Below are 21302 nucleotides of genomic sequence, written 5' to 3' on the forward strand. Positions count from 1 at the left end.
AGCAATTTGATTAAACATCTGAAGACACACCATAGTGCTAAGTACACAGAGTTCACTGATGCTAGTGGCGCAAGACCGAAGCAACCAATCTTAACTGGCGTCTTGCAAAAGAAAAAAACGCGCACGCACACACAGAGAGAGAGGTAGAGAGAAAGACTGTGCCACATAGGTTAAGTGATTGTTTGTGTACTTGAGCAGGAGATTCTTCTGATCCTTTTGTAACTGAAATGTGCTCTTGTGCTAATCCAGTAATAGTTCTGTTCACTTTTTGTTAAGCAGACTGTGTTGTTAACTATGCAGCAAATTGAATTGCCTTTATCTGGTTATATTTGCATTTTGTCTAATGTGATGATATTGTCTGTTTGAAGGCTTTTTTTTGTGAGTTAAAACCAGAAAGCTCTGTTTATTTTTGGCTTGGGATAGCCTTCTGTTCATTTTGTACTATAGGCTTGACATAATCTGCAGAGGATAAAATAAAATCTGCCTCTAAATTAATTGCACTTTCATGGAGACCAAATCTAAGAAGTATCGGTATCGGTACTCGGTATCGGCAAGTACACAAATAAAAATACTCGTACTCGTATCGGTTTGTAAAAAAGTGGTATCGATGCATCCCTACTTGTTATTATATTTGTAATTGTTTTTTAATGCAAAATCTCTCACACACACAAAAACACATACACATACAGTATACACACACACTTTCCTGTGTTAATTTACACATTTCTGTCTTTACCCACTCAAATCACACACTGAAAAATAAGGTTCCTTAATATTTCACATGACATGTTTTGCACAAGAACATTTGCCATTCGCATTATTTCTAATACACTAGATTACAAAAAATATATAATACTGCGAGAAGTAAACCAAGTATTTAGACATTCAAAACGAATTACTGGCCAAGCATCATATTCAGATTTACGTAAAAACATATTAGTTACATTACATGAATTGGCATATGAGGTAGATAAATGCAATGAGTGATTCATAACAACAATAAATCAAGTGGGAGTTACACAAATAGCCTGAAAGGTAGAGGGGACAGAGTATCTGTGCATACACACACAGACACACATACAACGCTGTTGAATCATCAACAAACCAACCAACCAACATGCCCGACTGTGGAACCAGGTCCCATGGAAAAAGCCATTGGCAAAACCTTCTAGCCGGACTGGACAGACAAGTTCCAACGTTCCAAAAACCCTACTGGCTTCCAGCAAACGTCCCATCCTTTTAACTAGTTCTGTGGAAAACAATGTTCCTGGCTCCAGTTCAACAATGTGTTTGCCTCACAACATGTGCAGAGGAAATGGAAGCGCAGGAGCACTTAAACCAACACACAGTACAAATATAACAATAAGCAACTCATTTTGATGTTTCCACAGTAATGTTAGCTAAATTACATATTAGCACAGGTGTGAATATGCATCAGAGAAAGCTAGATTATAAAAAGATTTTCTGCAGAAGGATCATTCTCACACAGAGCAAGCAGTCTGTGAGAGTCCGATTAATTTTCTCATAGGCAGATTAATTATGTCACTCCCGTTCACTCTTCTTTCATTTGTTTCTTTCAATTACTCTGTCCATCAATTCATACTCTTTTTTTCTACTTTTTTGTCAGCCTTCTTTGACTTTACAGTCCTCCATCCTCCCTCACACTCCATCTCTCTGCTTCACTCCATTTTCTTTCAGATTTTTTTCCCTCTTCACTCTCTCTTTACTTTCTTTATCCATAGTCACTCTTGTTCACTCTTCTTTCCTTTCTTCTTCCTTTTCTTAACTTTTGCATTTCATGCACTGGTATTTCCTTCAGGAAATGCATATTCTAGTTTCGATTTACAGCTCCACATTTTGTGATATTTTGTGACAGGGTTGTGATACTGACACAAATTTGCTCCTAAATGTGGGGGTGACAAAGAATCTGATTATATTCTAGCTGTCCAGTTTTAGGTAAAGGATGGAATCAGGAATAAAGAAAATGTGTTCATGATTAAATAAAGTCCTAAGTATCCGTTGTTTGACATTAAAGTAACACTATGTAACAATTCTACCTTAAAATAACAGCTTGAAAAAAATTGTGCCGCTACAATTACTTTTAATATGGAGAATGGCCTCTCCGCCATTGCCATCGGGGGTCAGTAGGGAAATTGGAAATTAGTGCGATCTGTAGGATTTCTGGAGCCGCCCGGTCCTTTGTGTCTGAGCATGCGCGACTAAGATCAGGTAGCGATTTCGATTCAGAGCTAGCCATCTTTCTGCTGGATTAGTAAGTAGTTTATTTGCTTTTGCACTTGCTTGATGTTTGACTGTGTTAGCAAAGTTGTTGACTCGCTAGTTTGTCATAAACGAGGAAAGCAAATTTCAACAGGTTTTGCCGCTAGGGGGAGCTCCAAACCAAAAACTCCTTAGTGCTGCTTTAATGTTTGGTGAGCATCACATTGCCAAGGCTTGTTTTCTTTGTCATTTCACATCAATGGCAAATCTGACAGATTTTTAAATGCTTTTCACAGCAAATTGAGCCCTAGTCAATATGTTAATTTACTCTCACTTAACTTAGCATATCAGTCCTAATTGATGTGAACCCCATGCAGTGGCGGAACGTAGTAACGACGGGCCCAGGTGCAAGATATTATTACGGGGCCCCCTAGTGAACGCAAAAAAAAAAAAAAAATCGTAGCCTTCCCTACTTCCGTTTGTATACTGTAAAAAATGTTAATTCAATTCAATTCCACCACCGTATTTACCACCGGATGTCTGTATATGGGCCATTCTACCGAATTGGTGCAAAGTCAGGTTGGAAATATTTTGAAAATTTGTATGTTTTATTCCCTAAACTTTGTCCATATATATATATTGTACCATATCTAAAGTACACATATCTAGTAAATGAACCGTCAATTTTTATATTGTATTTTCAGAATGTGTTGGAATGTTTTTCCTCTCCCAAAAATTGTCACTACTGAAACATAGTAATAAACTATAGGAAAAACGTATTATTATTAACCTGTTCAGATTGTGTTTCCTTACAAATATTTCTTGAAGGTTTTCACAATGAAATCAATAAAAATGAAATTTTTACCAAATTTCAAAGTTCAATTTATACAAGTCATCAAAATCTAAGTGCAATATTTCTTTGTAAAATGCAAAATACTGATCATATTGATTCCAGAGTTGATGATTGATGAAATTGAACATACATTAAACCAATCAGTATCATAACATTTTAGTTGATAACTCAATATACATTTTTTTTTTTACAAAACATCGAGTGTTTCGGTAGTGACTGCACTGTTTCGGTAGTGACAGCACTGTTTCGGTAGTGACCACAGTATTTTGTTTGCAAGGTTGAATCATATTTCCTCAACCTTATTGCTTAATCTTAACTCATACCATGCTTTAGGTTGGGAATATTAAAAACACAAATGCTGATACATTTCAACTTTCCTTCTTCCTTTCGTTTCTTATTTCTTTCTCTTTCCTTCCTTAAATATCCTTGGTGTTTCACTGGGTCATCCCTCACTCTTTGTCGGTATTCTCTCAGCCTCTCTGCTCCACTTTTTCCTTTTGGCATTTTGGTGTCTTATGATTCTTTCTTTCCTGAACAATTTCAGATAGAAATCAGCATTATCTACATTTTTACCATTTAGTCCACATAACACATTTATTTCAAAATGATGGGATTGAACTACTTACCATTCCATTTTGTCACTACCGAAACGATCATGTCACTACCGAAACTTGACCATATGTTTAGGTAGTAACTGTTTAGGTAGTGACTGTTTCGGTAGTGACAATTCTAGCTAAATTTGAGCATAAATAAATAATTATAGCAAGCACATGGCTAGCAAACAAATCTTTGCAGAGGTGTACACACAAACAAACATAATACTTTGCATAAAACCCCAAAAAGTTTACTTAATTGAAGAAAAAAAGGTGTTTGGTAGTGACAATTCTTAAGGTTACACACTGATTTTCAGACTTTGGAACACATTTATATCAAAAGTATGGGATCTAGCTACTTACCAATCAGCCATGAGGGACAGGGATGCAGTATCACTGCCTGGTTATAAATGCAGGGGTGTGGCTAAAAAACAGGCTCAGCCAATGAACTAAAACTCCTGTGTTTCGGTAGTGACATGAAAACTATGGACATGATTTTTTGAGTATAGTTTTTTTTTTTTTTTTTTAATTAAACCCACAATAAATCTAAATCTTCCAAGTTCTGTTTAAACTTAATCGTAAAGGTATTTGAAATTACATCATTGAAAAAAATCTAAAAAATCTAAAAAGTGTTATTTACAGACATTGAAATTGATATGCCAGGGTTAGGGACAGCTACTTCCCAATAGAAAGTACCCTATAAATGATGATTTTGTATATATTTAGCTTATCCCTATCTCAATTAATGTCTTGGGTTTAAATAGACCATAACATATTCTTAGTAAATATCTATGTCTGAATACTTAATTGTTTTGTAAATAGTTTTTATTGTTGTGGGACCACACTTTGCACCAATTCGGTAGAATGGCCCATATATATTATGTACATCTACCAAATGCAGGCTATGTACAACACCTGTTGTTTCCCTTCCCCTTCTGCCACACAACCCTCCCCCCATCCCCCCTTCCTATCTCCACCCGGCCGACCTCAAGCAGATGGGTTCCCCCTTATGTGCCGTGGTTCTGCTTAAGGTTCCTTCCTGACTAACAGGGAGTTTTTTCTTGCCCGTGTTGCCATTGTGCTTGCACTAAGGGGGTTTCAGGCTCTGGGCTCTGTAAAGCGCCTAGAGACAATTGTATTGTTATGGGGCTATATGAATAAAATTGAATTAAAAAATGTTAGAAAGCAATAATAATAGCGACCACTATTTACCCAACTTGTAGCCTAGTAATCCTGCCCTACCATAATGTATAACTCGTTGACGCGCTAGTTAAAAAGCCAAAATATTCTAATTTAGGCAGCTTTGCCGCCTTCTCCTCCTGTTCTTTTTTCTCTTGCCCTTTTCTACTTCCACTCTTGTGCTTAAAAGGCATTGTTACGAGTAAAGTTGTGCTGTGCTCAATGAACTAGGACCTAATTACAAGGTTATCAGACCTTCGAATTGGTTTAACTATAGCGTATTGTATTGTCACATGATCAAATAGAGACTTGACATTGGACAGCAACATACATATTACCCAGCAATCATCATCAAAAAAATACCAAAAGAAAATAAGAACTTATTCATTTCATTGAATAGTTTTTTTTGACACTGCCATTTACCATAAAATAGCTCATATTAACATAAGCATATCCGAGAAAATTCGACGCTATACTGACGGTGGGCCCGTTGAGCGACATATTTGGAGGGGGGGCCCGTCGAGCGATGCATGTATATCTTTGGGCCCGGCTACAGGCCCCGACACCCCACTGGCCCAGGTGCAGCCGCACCTGCTGCACCCCCTATAGTTACGCCTCTGACCCCATGGCAGCTGATTCCCCCTAATAAACCCACAAGATGCGCAATAGGGGGATTTCAAGGTCATCCATACGTAATGGTAGCCAGTGTGTACAGTGCTGTTTAGTTAGTAAACCTCTCACTCCCCGACACCTCATGAGACATGCTAGCGACAGAGGCAAGGACCCAGAAGTTTTAGCCTCCCTGCTAGCATGCCCACCGCCTCCCATGTCTGAGGCTGCGAGGAGGTCAAGTCCAGTGCACAACGCAGGTTACAAATAGGGGAGGTTTACCACATGCTAATTCAACCAATGTAAGATGTGTCTTAAACCATGTAAAGATCATAGTAAGAGTGGACATTAAGCGTGTTGAAACGTGAACCTACGCCAAGTCATACGCAGAGATTGATCCATTTGGCTCATACTGCACCATGTATGCTCACCTTCCATAGATACGGTATAATACACTAATACAAATGTACTGATGAATGTAGTGGTTTATGTATGAATGTAGTGAAACGAATGTTTCTGTGTGGTTTTAGCTAGCTCAGAAAATATCATGAGTAACAAAATGGCAGACAAGTAACCAGTATCATAATTAGCTGAATTAATTAATACCACAACATGTTCTTGTCTCATCTTTTTTTATTTAACATCAAAGTGGTCTTAATGACAGATGGGTTTACCCTAAGCATGATATTACATGCGATTAAATGTGTACATGGATGGCTCATTTATCACACACACAGATGTGATTTACCCAATAGCAGTTTCTCTATTCTGTATAGTATATACAGGGAGATAACTGCTACCATGGAATGCACTAATGACCTCGGGGGTATTAGTTATCTTGCGTTTTTACTGAGTGAATTTTAGGAAAACATAAATGTGTGCAGTAATGCAAACTCCAAGAAAGAAAGCGTATCAGCTCAAAGCTGTGAATGTTTAATGAGATCAGCAGTGTGCCGCTGTGGTCGTAAACACTTATCTGTTTTTGCAGTCGTGTCAAGTCAGTTCAGCACACCATGTCCACGGCTTCAGTTCAGAACAGAGAAAGGACCCGGAGAGAGGGCAGTCACAGGGAAAGTGCATAGAGTTGCGGTTTACACACTGAAGAAATCAAATAGCGTCCCTGTCTTTCACATCTCAATATTGAATGGTTGACTGAATGACAAAACTCTATATGTGTAAGAATACGTGTGGAATAGAGCAGGCGACAGGCACAGTCTGTTTCAATGGTAGGACCGTTTCTCTGGGTCATATCAGGATCTCAAATATACTGTGACATTCAAGATCCCCTAATTCTTAAAAACCCAATTGGATTTGCTTAAGGTGTATTTGAAAAGATTAAAGCACAGTTTTGTCAATAGCAAAAAACAATTTGGCTGATAACGCAGCAACATTGCAGCTGTTGCATTTCATTGTATCTCTGAATGCTGTAATGCTGGTCTGGCTAATACTCTACTCAGTATCAGAACTTTGCCCTGCTGTACATGTGCTCAACCCGGCGAGCCTCCAGCTGGCTGGCCAATCAGGGCAAGCAGCCAGCAAGAGATACGTCACTCAGACATGCCGGCGTAATTATTGTATCATCGCATGCGGGTCAAAGCTCAGCCAGCCACCCGCTCGGACCCCCCCTCTAGGCACCGAGTCAATGTACTATCACGTATTCTCATTCTTCAAAGAACACAGTGCTCAGTGGAATGATTAACTGCGCCCATCTACGTATTTTCTGACAGCTTAATGATTTACATTGATGGACGTATTTGCATGAGTGTCTGCAAATAATCAAAAAAGCTCTGTCTTCACACATTGCCTCACACACACGCACCTCCTTCTGTTCCGCCTCCTCATTGTCCAGCGTATATAAAAGGCTGAGGCCCTGGTCATCATGATTACATGCTTCAAGCAGGACTGCAAGCAGCAAAACAAGTCCCTCAACCTCTACCAACTCGATAGGTCTCAGACAGTAAGTTTTCTCTCTCCATCTCTTTTAATCCGTTTCTTTGCCTACAGCTGTCATTTGGGACACGATTCATCTCACAATCTCTTGGTTTCTTAGGCTTTCAGGACTCAACTTGCAATGTTAACTTATAATATTAGCCTTGCCTGCAACCAGAATGTATTGTTAAGAATTGTGTTGTTATCTTTACATTATACAAATGATATTTGTTTCTCAGGACAACCAGTTGCTGCAGATAAATGCCTACTAACTGAATGAATCTGCATTGGTGTCAGGGGGAACTTGAACATTAAATATCAGTGAGACAAGATAATTACACAACCACTGGAGGAAAGATGTCTCCTTCTCTCCATAATTTGTTGTCTTTCTAGCTCCGTCTCCTTTTCTGTCTTAATTGCGGTCAACCATTGCAGGTTGTTTTGCCCCCTCCTATTTCTCCTTCTAACTGCCTATTCTCCCGTTTTGTTTTTCAGCTCTCTTCACAGAGGCATTCTTGGCCATTAATTGGTAGCAGGAAAACCAGTAATCCAGTGCCATGCCACCTCAACACCCGTCTCAGAGCCCGTCTGGTCCTCGCATTGTGCAGGGAGACCTGGCATCCCTGGCCCCGGCTGTAAGGGAGTTCATTGAGAGCAGCGTAGCGCTGTGCCAACCCGAGTGCCTGCATGTCTGTGACGGCACAGGGGAAGAGAACCACACTCTTCTCACCCAGATGGAAGAGCAGGGAATGATCAAGAAGCTCCGGAAGTACGAGGACTGGTGAGTTGGGGATCGCCAGTGTTCAAATAACGGTGTTAGCGCAATGGAATCAGTCTGAATACAGTCTAAGGATACTCATCTACAACTGTAGAAATTCAGTCTGAACACAGCCTACTAGGCTTTATTTATTGCACATATATATTGCATATACAGTACCAGTCAAAAGTTTGGACACACCTTTAATTTTTTTGAGAAGTGTTTTCATTACTTTTATTATTTTCTACATTGTAGATTAATACTGAAGACATTTTAACTATGAAAGAACACATATGGAATGATGTAAAAAAAGTGTTATCTACCATGTAGAAAATAATAAAAGTAAAGAAAACACTTCTCAAAAAATGAGAAGGTGTGTCCAAACTTTTGACTGGTACTGTACATATGTTATATTACATCATACGGTAATACATTACTATATCTGGAACGTTAGCAGTCATTGTTAAACGGGGATTTTTATTCAAATGTTGTGCTGGGCATGTCCTCAGCTGGCTGGTGCGAACAGACCCCAGGGACGTGGCACGGGTGGAGAGCAGGACGGTCATCGTGACCCAGGAGCAGAGGGACGCCGTGCCCTGTCCTGTGGGCGGAGGTGTGTCTCAGCTCGGGCGCTGGATGAGCCCTAAGGAGTTCGATAAAGCCTCCGCTCAGAGATTTCCTGGCTGCATGAAAGGTACTGGAACGTTCTACTCATCCTTCAACTTGCACAATTTGTAAAATAATAATAGTAAAATTCAACTTCGGTACACTTGAAAAGAGATTCAAGAGGACACATGAAAAGATATCTTTATCTGTTTGTTTGTTTGTTTGTGTGCTCTCTTTTTTGAGTGCAGGTCGCACCATGTATGTGATCCCCTTCAGCATGGGCCCCGTGGGATCTCCGCTCTCCAAGATCGGCGTGGAGCTGACGGACTCCCCGTACGTGGTGGCCAGCATGCGTGTGATGACCCGCATGGGGAAGGCGGTCCTGACGGAGCTGGGCCAGGGAGAGTTCGTGCGCTGTCTGCACTCCGTGGGTTGCCCCCTTCCACTCAAGAGTGCGTATCTGTCACATGACTCATCTGTCACTTCATTTTTTGAACAAATTCATTACTAAAAAACTGCAATTACTTCATAAAAAAAATGTGCCTTACATCCGTATTACATCATAGACTTCTAACATTATTAATTAGTGTTGATAAAGTGAGCTTATCATTTCTCTTCATCTCTCTCTCTCTCAGATCCTCTGGTAAATAACTGGCCTTGTAACCCCGACCTGACGTTGATAGCTCACATCCCAGACCGAAGACAGATTGTATCATTCGGGAGTGGCTACGGAGGGAACTCCCTTCTGGGGAAGAAGTGTTTTGCCCTCCGCATCGCCTCCCGCATTGCAAAGGAAGAAGGCTGGTTGGCTGAACACATGCTGGTCAGTCAACATACACAAGCAGAATACTCATTTTTAACACCAAAAAAGCACACCAATCTGTACACCAATACAAAGCCAGAGCTTGGTCCAACTAACTGGCGTGTGCATGTGTTTTTAGATCCTTGGTATCACAAACCCTGCTGGGCAAAAGAAGTATATGGCAGCTGCATTCCCAAGTGCCTGTGGTAAAACCAACTTGGCTATGCTCAGTCCCACGCTGCCTGGTTGGAAGGTGGAGTGTGTGGGGGATGACATTGCCTGGATGAAGTTTGATTCTGAAGGTGAGCATATTGTACAGTGTGTGTTATGACCGTGACATTTTAAATGGATCCACGAAATTAAACATGTAAAGCTGAAATACTGAATCCGGCTATTTTAAATGCAAGGCAGTTGGTAATCTTAAGGCTTAACTATAGACATTTTGAAATTAAATGTACCAGTCTGTAGGCCATCTTGCTCCTCCATTTTACTCAGCATTGCATGAACACCAAGTGTAGGAAGGTCTGTACATGCAGACAAGGATTCAAAGATTGAGTGCCTAGAAGACAAACTGTCAAATGACTTCCAAACTCACTGACGTTGCATGTGTTTGTTTTCCCTAAAGGAAACTTGCGAGCCATAAATCCAGAGAATGGTTTTTTTGGGGTTGCCCCGGGAACCTCTGGAAAGACCAATCCCAATGCCATGGCAACCATCTGTAAGAACACCATTTTCACAAACGTAGCAGAGACAAGCGATGGGGGGGTGTTCTGGGAGGGTATGGGCCAAACCCTGCCTGAAGGGGTATCCGTCACGTCCTGGAAAAACAAACCCTGGACAGAGGAGGACAGTGAGTCATCTTCATCTCTCTGTCATTCTCTCAATCATTTCTCTATGACTTTCTCTCTTTCATTCTCTCATTCTCTCAATCATTTCTCTATGCCTCTCTCTCTTTCATTCTCTCACTCTTTCACAGTCATTTCTCTCCGTCATTCTCTCACTCTTTCAATCATTTCTCTCTTTCATTCTCTCACTCTTTCACAGTCATTTCTCCCTTTCATTCTCTCACTCTTTCTTCATACCCATTTCCCCCGCCTCTCCGCTGGACTCCTCATTGTTACGACACCCCCCCACACACACATGCTCCTTTTCCTTTGGCTCAGTTCTTCTCTCTGTCCTCCTCAGGTGGAGATGAGCCCAGCGCCCATCCAAACTCGCGCTTCTGCACCCCCGCTCAACAGTGCCCCATCATCGACCCGCTGTGGGAGTCCCCTGAAGGGGTACCTATAGAGGCCATCATCTTTGGCGGTAGGAGACCTGAAGGTGAGTTTTCCCCTCTATTGCATACCCACACGAACGGACACGTTCCCCACAAAGCTTCACACACACACATGTACTTTATTCACTCAGTGCCTAAGCATTGCTTCCTTTCTGCAGGTGTTCCTCTAGTGTATGAGGCCTTTAACTGGCAGCATGGTGTGTTTGTGGGCGCTGCCATGAGATCTGAGGCCACTGCTGCGGCTGAGTACAGAGGTGAGCCTTCCTCTCGTGGTTCACAGTTCAAAGTTCAAAGTACTTTATTTGTCATTGTCACAAAAACAACGAGACAGTAGAGGCAGCAACAGACAGCTAAAAATGTAGGTTGCTGTGGACATTAACTGCCACAGCTAAATAATAATAAATAACAATCAATGAATAGATAAATAAATATCCCTGAGTAAATAAAAAAATATATATATATACATTGAGGTGCATCAATAGTTGCAGGGTGGAGTGTTAAGAGTGCAGTCTATATAGCCTTCCTCTCATGGTTCACAGCACACACTAAAAATATACTCTATTGAGGCTATGTAGCTGTAGCAAACAGATGAATGTTGAAGCAAACACATACGCATACCCTCTCTGATTGTGTTGTATGTGTATCCATCATCAGGAAAGGTGATCATGCATGACCCCTTTGCCATGCGTCCCTTCTTTGGCTACAACTTTGGCGATTACTTGGCCCACTGGCTGAGCATGGCTCGGCGCCCCGATGCCAAGCTTCCCAAGATCTTCCACGTCAACTGGTTCAGAAAGAGCCCCACCGGAGGTTTCCTCTGGCCGGGCTTCGGCGAGAACGTCCGCGTGCTCGAATGGATGTTCCGTCGGCTCAACGGAGAGTCCGGGGCGATACCTTCTGCCGTCGGCTATCTCCCCGCCCCCGGCGCTCTCAACCTGTCTGGCCTACAGGAGGCGTTGGATCTGGATCAGCTGTTCCATCTCTCCAGAGAGTTCTGGGAGAAGGAAGTTGAGGACATCCGATCTTATTTCCACAAAGAGGTGAACGATGACCTGCCAAAAGAGGTACGGATGGAGCTGGAACAACTGGCGAGAAGAGTACAACGCTTGTGAACGACAGACAATTTCTTAGCATTGTTAATCCACTGTAGCTTTAAATGCCTTTCAAAAACCCTTATATTTAGAATGTTAGTTCATCTGAGCACAGAATCTGTAAAACTGTTTGGATTCAACATACCGGACATTTTATGACACGCTAACGCTCTCACACATCTGTTCTGTTAGCGTTCAATCACTTTGTCAATCTGAGATGTTTATCGCTTGAAAAGGCTTTCTTTTTTGAAAATCTTGTTATTTAATGACATAACTTATTGACTCACAATTGCAAACTGTTATTTGTATGGTGATTATGTTATTCTTAGTTACAGCAATATTCTAGTACTGTTCAAGATGCCTTTGTACCTCATAATAAGAAATGTTATTACTATCAGCTTTTGTACATGTATTTGTTTTGTTTCATACTTGTTTTGTTTTTTCATGTCCAATAAGTAAGAGATCTGAATAAATATGTCAAGGAACTCCATCTCATCACCTGAGAATTGTGGGCAATATTACTTTGTGTACCGGTATATGTATACGGTATTGGTGTCTCAGGAATATCATAGTATCTGAATATTTACTTTGGATTGGACATTCTTTTGAGCTGTCCAATTTGTACATATTTGGAGAAGTAAGATGTAGAAGTAATTACACACTTTCTTCAAAAAGCAGAAAGCAGCTTTGTGAGGTGCGTCTGAGGCTTATGTAAGGGATCATGTCTAGTCTGCTGGTCCTTCTTGAAAAACATATCCTCAGAATCAGAATCAGAATCAGGTTTTATTGGCCAAGTAAGTTTGCACAAACAAGGAATTTGACTTGGTAAAGTGACTCTCAGTGTGCTTACACAAAATATACAACACAATACAATACAATACAATACAAACAAACAAACAGTGCAACAGTGCAATGGACTAAGGAGTTTAAAAAAGTATGTACAAGGCGGAATGGCTATATACAGTAGCTGTGAAATGTTGCACAACAGTAGTGCAAGTAGTGCCTGACTGGATGAACAGGATTAATTAACTAACAAAGATCTGGAAAGGCCAGTTTATAAAAGGTAATTGGAAAGATCCCAGATAGGATATTGAGTGGAGGGGCTGTTCCAAGAGTTTAGGGGCCAAAACTGGGAATGAACGGTCCCCCAGGAACAGCCAGCTGACTTTGATTAAGAGATCTGAGAATCTAGGGAATGGGTGGTCCTTTCCGCCACCTACACAATCACTTGGCAAAGTACGTGTGAATTGGGAAAAATTGGAAAAGAAAGAGTGAACAAAATCCCTTTTACATTTGAATGAAAATGCGGTAGTCCAAATCCAAATATGCAATCAATCAAATTAGTATGTATAGAAAATGCAATCGCACTGCATTCCTGGTGTGATGCAAATACGGAGCGAACATAAAATGAACAGTAAAAATTATACATCCATAGAATGGGATTAATTAAAATGATAATATAGATAAGAGAAAAAGTTTTCAAAAGAAGTTAGCTGACGTTTACAAAGTGAGTTGCTTTGGTCTGATATTGCTGCCTGTGGCATGTAGGATAGAGTAGTGTCTAAAACAGTGGTTCTTAACCTTACTGGAGGTACTGAACCCTGGAAGCTTCATCAGTGCATTCACCGAACCCTTCGTAATTGGAAAAATAAAATATGATTTCTCAAAACATAGGTATATAAAAACGGCCCGACATTGCTAGTGTGAACCGGTCTATACTGTGTGTGTCTTGACCTCTGCCGAACCCCTGAGAGTGACTCAACGAACCCCTGGGGTTCGATCGAACCCAGGTTAAGAACCACTGATCTAAAATATCTTCATGACATGCCGGGAGAGACAGAGCTGAGTGTGCAACACAGGCTATTTGAGTTGCTGAGCTGATAAGCTATTGAACCACATTGGCTATTTCTGTGCGTGTGTAACACACGTCATACACACTGTTACACAAGCACGAGTAGTAGGTACACATGTTGAGATCATGCAAAAACAACCCAAAGTCCACTCTAAACATGTGTGCCTTGTACCACTTTGGACAGAGTCACAACTGTTGTCTAACTTGAGCCTGTCTGTACCAATCACTTGAGTAGTAGACCTATATCTGTAGAATGTGTAAGGCTGTAGAATTAGATAAGCTATCTAGATAAGCTATCTATACCCAATCAACATCAGCATAGCAAAGCTAAAATAGCAGGCTGGTCAACAGCATAGCAAGCCAAAAACATTACATAAAACTTATACAACATACAGACTATCAAGTGTGATAGTAAGAAATATATTTAAACCTTACTCATCCATTTCCTCATAGTTCATCAAGATCAAGCTCTTACACTGTCTCATTGTCCTTGGATTTTAAAAACTTGGTAAGAAAAAAGACTCCAGTTCTCTCTATATCTCCGTTACCCCCCAATGTGACAGTCGTTCTGCAACCGCACACACTCCTGCCCCGTGTTTGCGACCGCTAGCGCACACAAACACGCATGGATTTGAACACACACGCACACAAACAAACACACAACTGACTGCACAGACTTCTAAAGGAGAGACGAGAGAGAGTGCAGGTCCTGTATACCTGTCAAGTTAACCTAAGTGAAATCCATCAGGTCAGCGATTGACATCCGTGAGCCATCCCAACATTTGGAGGTCTGCTATTTCTATATAATAACCGCTGCAAAAAATGGGCAACAGGAGAAACAAAATGACCTAAATATATAATGAACTAGCAATTGGTCAGGTAGGAAGAGAACCGTTCAAGGGCTGTACCGGAAATGCTTCAAACTATTTCAATCCCAAAGCTTCAATCTATTCATCAACACAGCATGGTCAATGGTGCTGACCGATCAAGCATCAAGTGGTATCAGCACAGAACATTCTTCTGAATCATGAAGGCTATGAAGAGGTCGTGTCTGTTTCGTTTCATTACTGTCTCGTTGAATTAGGCTCACGACACCTCCAGAAGGCTCAACAGCAGTGATGTCTGGTGACCTCCTCCCCTCCATACTCATGACCAGGGACCCATGAGCTCAGGGGGCCCCTAGGCCAGAGCCTCTGTGTGAAGTCGCTGTTATGTATCTCTTATTTGTGGTTGAAAAAGGTGTATTTTATTAATTTGCTAATGGCTTTAATTGAGTGTACCTGTGCTGTGTTAGAAAAAGCTATATTCGACAGTGATCAAGCATGACTTTTTTGGGACAACTAAAGATACCTTATGCTATATTTGCCCTCAAAATGGCAAACCTGTCTCTGTCATGGTTTGTATCATTTTTAGGGGGAAATCGTCAGTAGCAATCTATAACAAAATGATATGCTTATCGTACATACACTATAGAAACTATTAAAAAACCGATTCAATTAAATGAATAATTTCTTATTTTCTTTGTTATTTTTGTCATATACAGATATGCAATGATGATTGCTGGGTAATATGTATCTTGTTGTCCAATGTCAAGTCTCTATTTGATCATGTGATGAGACGATACGATATAGTTAGTTTAGGCGCAGAATCTGAAAGTCAAGACCTAAAAGCAGGCACAGTAGGCTACACCTGCCGAACGACGCCTTTCAAACATAAAAGAGGTGATGCATGATTTGCTTTTTCAATGGACAGGATAGCCAGCCCATTCAGCCTCTCCTGCCCCATGCTGCCCCTCATGTAGGTCTTAATCAGTTTCAATTTGGAAAAGAATCACTCGGCTGTTGTCCTGTCACATGTAATGTCAGAAACAATAGCAGGGCAGTGCACACCTCACCGAAGGTGGATGTTACGGAGTAAACTTTGACCTGTTTACTTTCCCAATACAATAGCCAAAGTATCTAATTCGACCGTATTTGGTTGTGTTTGTGTTTGTGTGTGCGTGTGCGTGTGCGTGCGTGTGTCCCGTCCAGGCAGGCTCATGATAGCCTAGGGCAGGGGTCTCAAACTCCCGGCCCGCCAATCGATTTCATGCAGCCGGCCACTTGATATCAAGTTTTATTATACGGCTCCTCAGAATGTTGCAAAAAGTCATTATCGGAAAATAAATCTAGCTGTGTGTCAAAAGCAAAAGTTTCAGTGCGTATTCTGTGGCTCTGGACGAGAGCACTTACATAAATGATAATGCTCAGCTCGCGATTTTTTAACAACCAGTTTGAACTGACAGAGGAATTACTTTGTGTAAAAACAATGCAAGGCCGTACCACAGCTAAGGATGTATTTCAGCAACTGTGTGACATAATTGAGCATGCTGGTCTGTCATGGAAGTGGCTCCGAGGAGTAACAATAGACGGACGTCACACCATCAATGATCAGCATATTAGTAGAATATTAATTTTAGATCACTATAAATGGAAAGATTTTGACGGACAAATGAAATGATACACTTGAAATATATTTATTATAAATACATTTATTTGATCAAATTAAATACTTCTGATTTTTGCTGAACCTTTATTCAGTTTTCTGCCTTGTTTTGTTTGTTTGCAGCCTTGTTGCAAACTATACAAAAGTGGTGCAGTACAGCATTTGCTTTGAAATGTGCATGTATGAAGGAAAAACATAGATTTGTCGATAAAGATATTATCCCACTATTACTGCTGTATATGTAAGTCATGGGCTATCAATGAGACAAAGTGACCCAAACATGCAACTATAACATGTGTATAATTTTGTCCAGAATTCAGTGGGGGGTGGGTGTAACAGAGTTGAAATGAACCTAACTTTAGATTAAGTGAATTCAAACAAAATTTGTATTTCACATACCATTGTGATCCAATGTATTTTTTATGTTCTATGTGAAACCTGGAAATGTCCTAAATACTATACTGCATTCACTAATGTTCAATATGAGGCTGCGCGACTGCTTGTTTATTTTCTTTCACTTTAACGCATTTTGGGCGTTTGCGCTACCCGTACCTTAGAGCTAGTCTATCCCTGTTGGAGGTAAGCCGGCTTTGGGAGTGCTCTGTGAATAATTTGATATTTTAATAAATTAACATGTTTTACTTACTAACTATTAATTGTATATAAATGTATATAAGTTGCACTAGTGGACGCTCTAGCAAACTAACGATAGGAAGTGATTTGTAGAGGTTGTTAGGGAGAGCATTGTCCTGAGTTTGGTTTTGTGCTTTTTCAGACGTATGTATACAGTCGCGTTTGCAGCAAAGATTTTGAGGATTAATTGTTTCTATGTGAATGCAGGCAATAAAAGCCACTGTGAAGAACCCCTGGTCCGATTCTCTGTCATTGATATACACAAGAGTGAAGGTCGTTACATTAGCTAACAAATCCTTTCTGGTTAATGATCTGATAATTGACAGGAAGTTGCATTGTATGTTCTTAGTTGAAACTTGGATAACGAACAGTAATGACGTAGCATCACTGATAGAGGCTTGTCCCCCAAACTATTTTATCAGTCAGTCAGAGAAAACAAGAAGGGAGGAGGGATTGCAGCCATTTTCTCTGCACAGTATGTGTGCAGAGCAGTGGCGGCTCCTGAAAAAACTCTCAGGGGGGGCAATTTTTTCTATAATGATTAAGGCGACCCATTCAGTAGGTACATTAAGTTAGCTGATTAACTCATACAGCACTACCTTTTTGTCCACTATTGGCATTCACACAACAGTAATATGTCCCCTCTTGCTACATAGCTAGAGTAGCAAGTTACAGGTGGAAAGCCATGGAAGAAAGTTGCATCCAGGAGCCTTCATAAGCAAACATGATGTGGCTCCACATTAAATTATCCCACTTTTTCATTATCCACGTGTTTCAAATGTTGTATGATGTAACATAGCTTAACAGGACACATGATATGTCCAGTTACATCATAAAGAAGGGGTAACATAAGTCAAAAGCAACAATATTTATTGACTGATCTTGAAAGTATTGGCTTACAAAAGCAAAATAAGTCATCACATAAAAAATTATTCAGTGTTAGTGCAAGAAGCGAACTGTGAAACACACTGTAAAACCTATGAAAAGTGACATTGGTATATGAAATACAGACCGCATTAGCCACTTCACGACCGCGATTTTCTTTCATTCCAATTCTTGGATGTAGGATTTCCCTCCCTTTGTAGAAACCTGTTGAATGGATACATTTGGTCTAGGAAGTCCTTTGTTTTGTTGTCAATTTATCTTCATTAGTACGCCGACTAAAAAGGAGTTTCTGTCAAAGAGCGAATCGAGTTCTTGCACTGGACAGGGCAGCCATCTTGACAGAATATGCCTCCGTCGAAGCTGTATGACGTTCGTATAGGCTTTTACGTCCACTACTTATGACAAGACCAGGAGGGGCGAGCCCTCCCGGAAGCCATAGAGAATGCATTGAGAGCTCTGTTTTGTGAAAAAAATGGATTTAACATGGGAGTCAATGGGAGAGGTCTGGGGCGATTTTCATTTCGCCCCAAATCGCCCCAGAAGGGGTGGTGCCATTTGAAGCACGACTTTAGGCTGACTGAACAACTGTTACCTGATTCGACAATGACATACAGAGGCAGATCAGACGGTCTAGTGGTAGAATCCGACAGAAAAAAATTATTACATTTAAATTTACATGTCATTTACGCGACTTACAAGGATATTGCGTTTATACATAAGGAGTTTTTTTTTTTTTTTTTTTTTTTTCCCCTAGGCAGTGCGTCGCCCCAATCGCCCTTATGGACGAGCCGCCCCTGGTGCAGAGACATTGACCTGGGGGAATTTAGATCATTTGAATACCTTGCTCTTGAGCTCAAAGCAGAATTATCAGTGCTCATCATTACAGTATATCGGCCACCAAAATATTCATCACTATTTCTGCAGGAATTCTCAGAGCTGATCTCACTTGGTATCACTAGATATGATAGATTGATCCTAAATGGAGATCTGAATATTCATGTTAATAAGAAGAATGACTCCAAAGCTATGGAGTTCATGAATCTACTGGACAGCTTTAAACTTACCCAACATGTAAATGAAGCCACACATCAACATGGTAACACTCTAGACTCAGTAATAACAACAGGGTTAAACATTGATAATGTTTCAGTATGTGAACTACCTATCTCTGACCATCACTGTGTGTTTTTTGATGCCAACCTAATCTTAACTAAAAAAAGACTAAAAGGGAATTTTTGGTTCAAAAGCGATTCATAGATGATAAGGCTGAAGCAAATTTCACTAATATAATGAGATCGTATGAGCCATACAGTTATGACTGCTCCTTAAATGACATGGTTGAAGATTTCAGCATTCCCTTGTCATCTGCTTTAGATACTGTTGCTCCACTAAAGACTAAGAAGAGGTCAAATGACAGAATCTCCCCTTGGTTAAACAATATTAATGTTAATGAGAGTAAGTGAATCTGTCGGGCAGCTGAAAGGAAATGGAGGAAAACTAGACTCACAGTTCACTTCAATATATACAAAGAGTCAATAACTGCCTATAACAAAGCAATACGTATGGCAAGAAAGGATTACTTTTCCAAGGTTATTACAGAGAATGCTGGAAATTCTAGAATATTATTCTCCACTATCGACCAGCTACTCCACACTGCCCCTACTCCACCGCAGTCCTCCGCATCAAAATGTGAAGAACTCGCACTGTTCTTCAATAACAAGATAACTTCAATTAGAGCCAGTATTATTTCTGATGTAAACGCAGATGGCCTCAGAAAACACTGTAAAAAAGATGCAACCATGGGAAATTTCACCTGCATCACATTGGTGGATCTTTGTAAGACTGTCACTGAGTGCAATTCCTCCACCTCATGTATTGACCCTGTAACTACAGCATTTTTTAACCGGGTGTTTGACAGTGTTTCAAGTCATGTCCTGAAGATTATAAATACATCTCTTCAAACTGGCATCTTCCCAGATGCCTTCAAAACAGCTGTTGTAAAACCCTTACTAAAAAAACCCAACCTAGATGGTAATGCACTGATCAACTATAGGCCGATTTCCAATCTTCCATTCATTAGTAAAGTACTTGAAAAGATAGTTTCAGTGCAAATAAACTCCTTTCTCAAAGAAAACAATATCCTGGAGAAATTTCAATCAGGCTTTAGAACATGCCACAGCACTGAAACTGCTCTTACTAAAGTAATCAGTGACCTCAGACTAAATTTGGATGCAAATAAGGTCTCAATCTTGGTCCTCTTAGACCTAAGTGCAGCATTTGATACTATTGATCATGACATCCTAATTCATCGTCTTGAAAAGTTAGTGGGGCTTTCTGACTGTATTAAACTGGTTCAGAACATACATCAAAGGGAGAAAGTTTTATGTCAGGCTTGGAGATCATGTGTCTAAGAAACATGACATCTGCTTTGGGGTTGCACAAGGGAGCTGCCTTGGTCCATTATTATTCTCACTGTACATGCTGCCACTTGGGGACATCATTAGAGAACACAATGTATGTTTCCATAGTTATGCTGATGACACGCAACTGTACATCTCTGCTGAGCCAAATGATGCTGCAGCAATAAACTCCATTACTACCTGTCTTTTGGCGATAAATAAGTGGATGAGCAATAATTTCTTAAAGTTAAATGAGGACAAAACTGAGATCCTACAAGTCGGCCCTAAAACAAAAAGAGAAATGCTGTTTAATAATTTGGGGAAATTAACTCCCTTGATTAAATCGGAGGTTACAAGTCTTGGTGTTATTTTAGATTCAGATTTAAGCTTCAAGTCACATTAACAAGGTGACGAAAACATAATTTTTCCACCTTAAAAACATAGCTAAAGTCCTGCCATTTATAAATCAAAAAGATGCTGAAAAACTGATTCATGCCTTTATTTCAAGCCGTCTTGATTATTGTAATGCAATCCTTACTGGCCTCCAAAAAAAAACAACTGAGAGACTTCAGCTCATTCAAAACTCTGCAGCTCGGCTATTAACCAGAACCAAGAGGAGAGAGCACATTAGTCCAGTTTTAGCTGCTCTGCACTGGCTTCCAGTAACTTTTAGAATTGACTTTAAGGTCCTTCTCCTAATATACAAAGCCCTTAATGGGCTAGGACCAAGTTACATTGCAAACTCCCTAGTCAAATAATTGCCCTCAAGAACACTGCGATCATCGAATGCTGGTTTATTGGAGGTTCCCAGCAAAAGCCGTAAGAAAATCGGGGACGCAGCATTTGTCAATTACGCCCCAGTGCTATGGAACATACTGCCTATAGACATCAGGGAAGCCAGCTCGCTTAACATTTTTTTTTGCACTATATCTGAGTTATGTTTCTTTGATGTCTATTTTTATGTGCATGTAATTTCTTTGTCCATATTATGTATTTGCTGTAAAGCACTTTGAGCTGCATTCTTTTGCATGAAAGGTGCTATATAAATAAAGTTTTATTATTATTATTATTATTATTATTATTCATTCATTCATTCATTGCAATAACACACATCACATCTGCTACTGACTC

At 40.3% G+C, this 21302-nt stretch overlaps 1 protein-coding gene across 1 annotated transcript; it reads left to right on the plus strand.

Annotated features, from left to right (window-relative positions):
* Nucleotides 1-7295: 7295 nt before the first annotated feature.
* On the plus strand, nt 7296-12120 carry pck1 (phosphoenolpyruvate carboxykinase 1 (soluble)). Its single transcript, XM_012837427.3, has 10 exons — nt 7296-7411; nt 7879-8164; nt 8650-8834; nt 8995-9198; nt 9382-9569; nt 9688-9850; nt 10174-10398; nt 10734-10871; nt 10986-11081; nt 11482-12120. Exons 2-10 carry the CDS (start codon nt 7941-7943, stop codon nt 11937-11939), a joined length of 1881 nt encoding a protein of 626 aa, XP_012692881.2. The 5' UTR covers nt 7296-7411; nt 7879-7940; the 3' UTR covers nt 11940-12120.
* The last annotated feature ends 9182 nt before the right edge of the window (nt 12121-21302 follow it).

Source organism: Clupea harengus, chromosome 5 (genome assembly GCF_900700415.2).
Source record: "Clupea harengus chromosome 5, Ch_v2.0.2, whole genome shotgun sequence".
Classification (NCBI taxonomy): Eukaryota; Metazoa; Chordata; class Actinopteri; order Clupeiformes; family Clupeidae; genus Clupea; species Clupea harengus.

Bases quoted from the DNA above. Each gene is read 5' to 3' on its own strand.
- pck1 (XM_012837427.3), top strand. From the start codon at position 7,941: ATGCCACCTCAACACCCGTCTCAGAGCCCGTCTGGTCCTCGCATTGTG. The intron at 9,199-9,381 runs GTGCGTATCTGT...TCTCTCTCTCAG, and splicing joins TTGCCCCCTTCCACTCAAGA to ATCCTCTGGTAAATAACTGG. The intron at 10,399-10,733 runs GTGAGTCATCTT...TGTCCTCCTCAG, and splicing joins ACCCTGGACAGAGGAGGACA to GTGGAGATGAGCCCAGCGCC.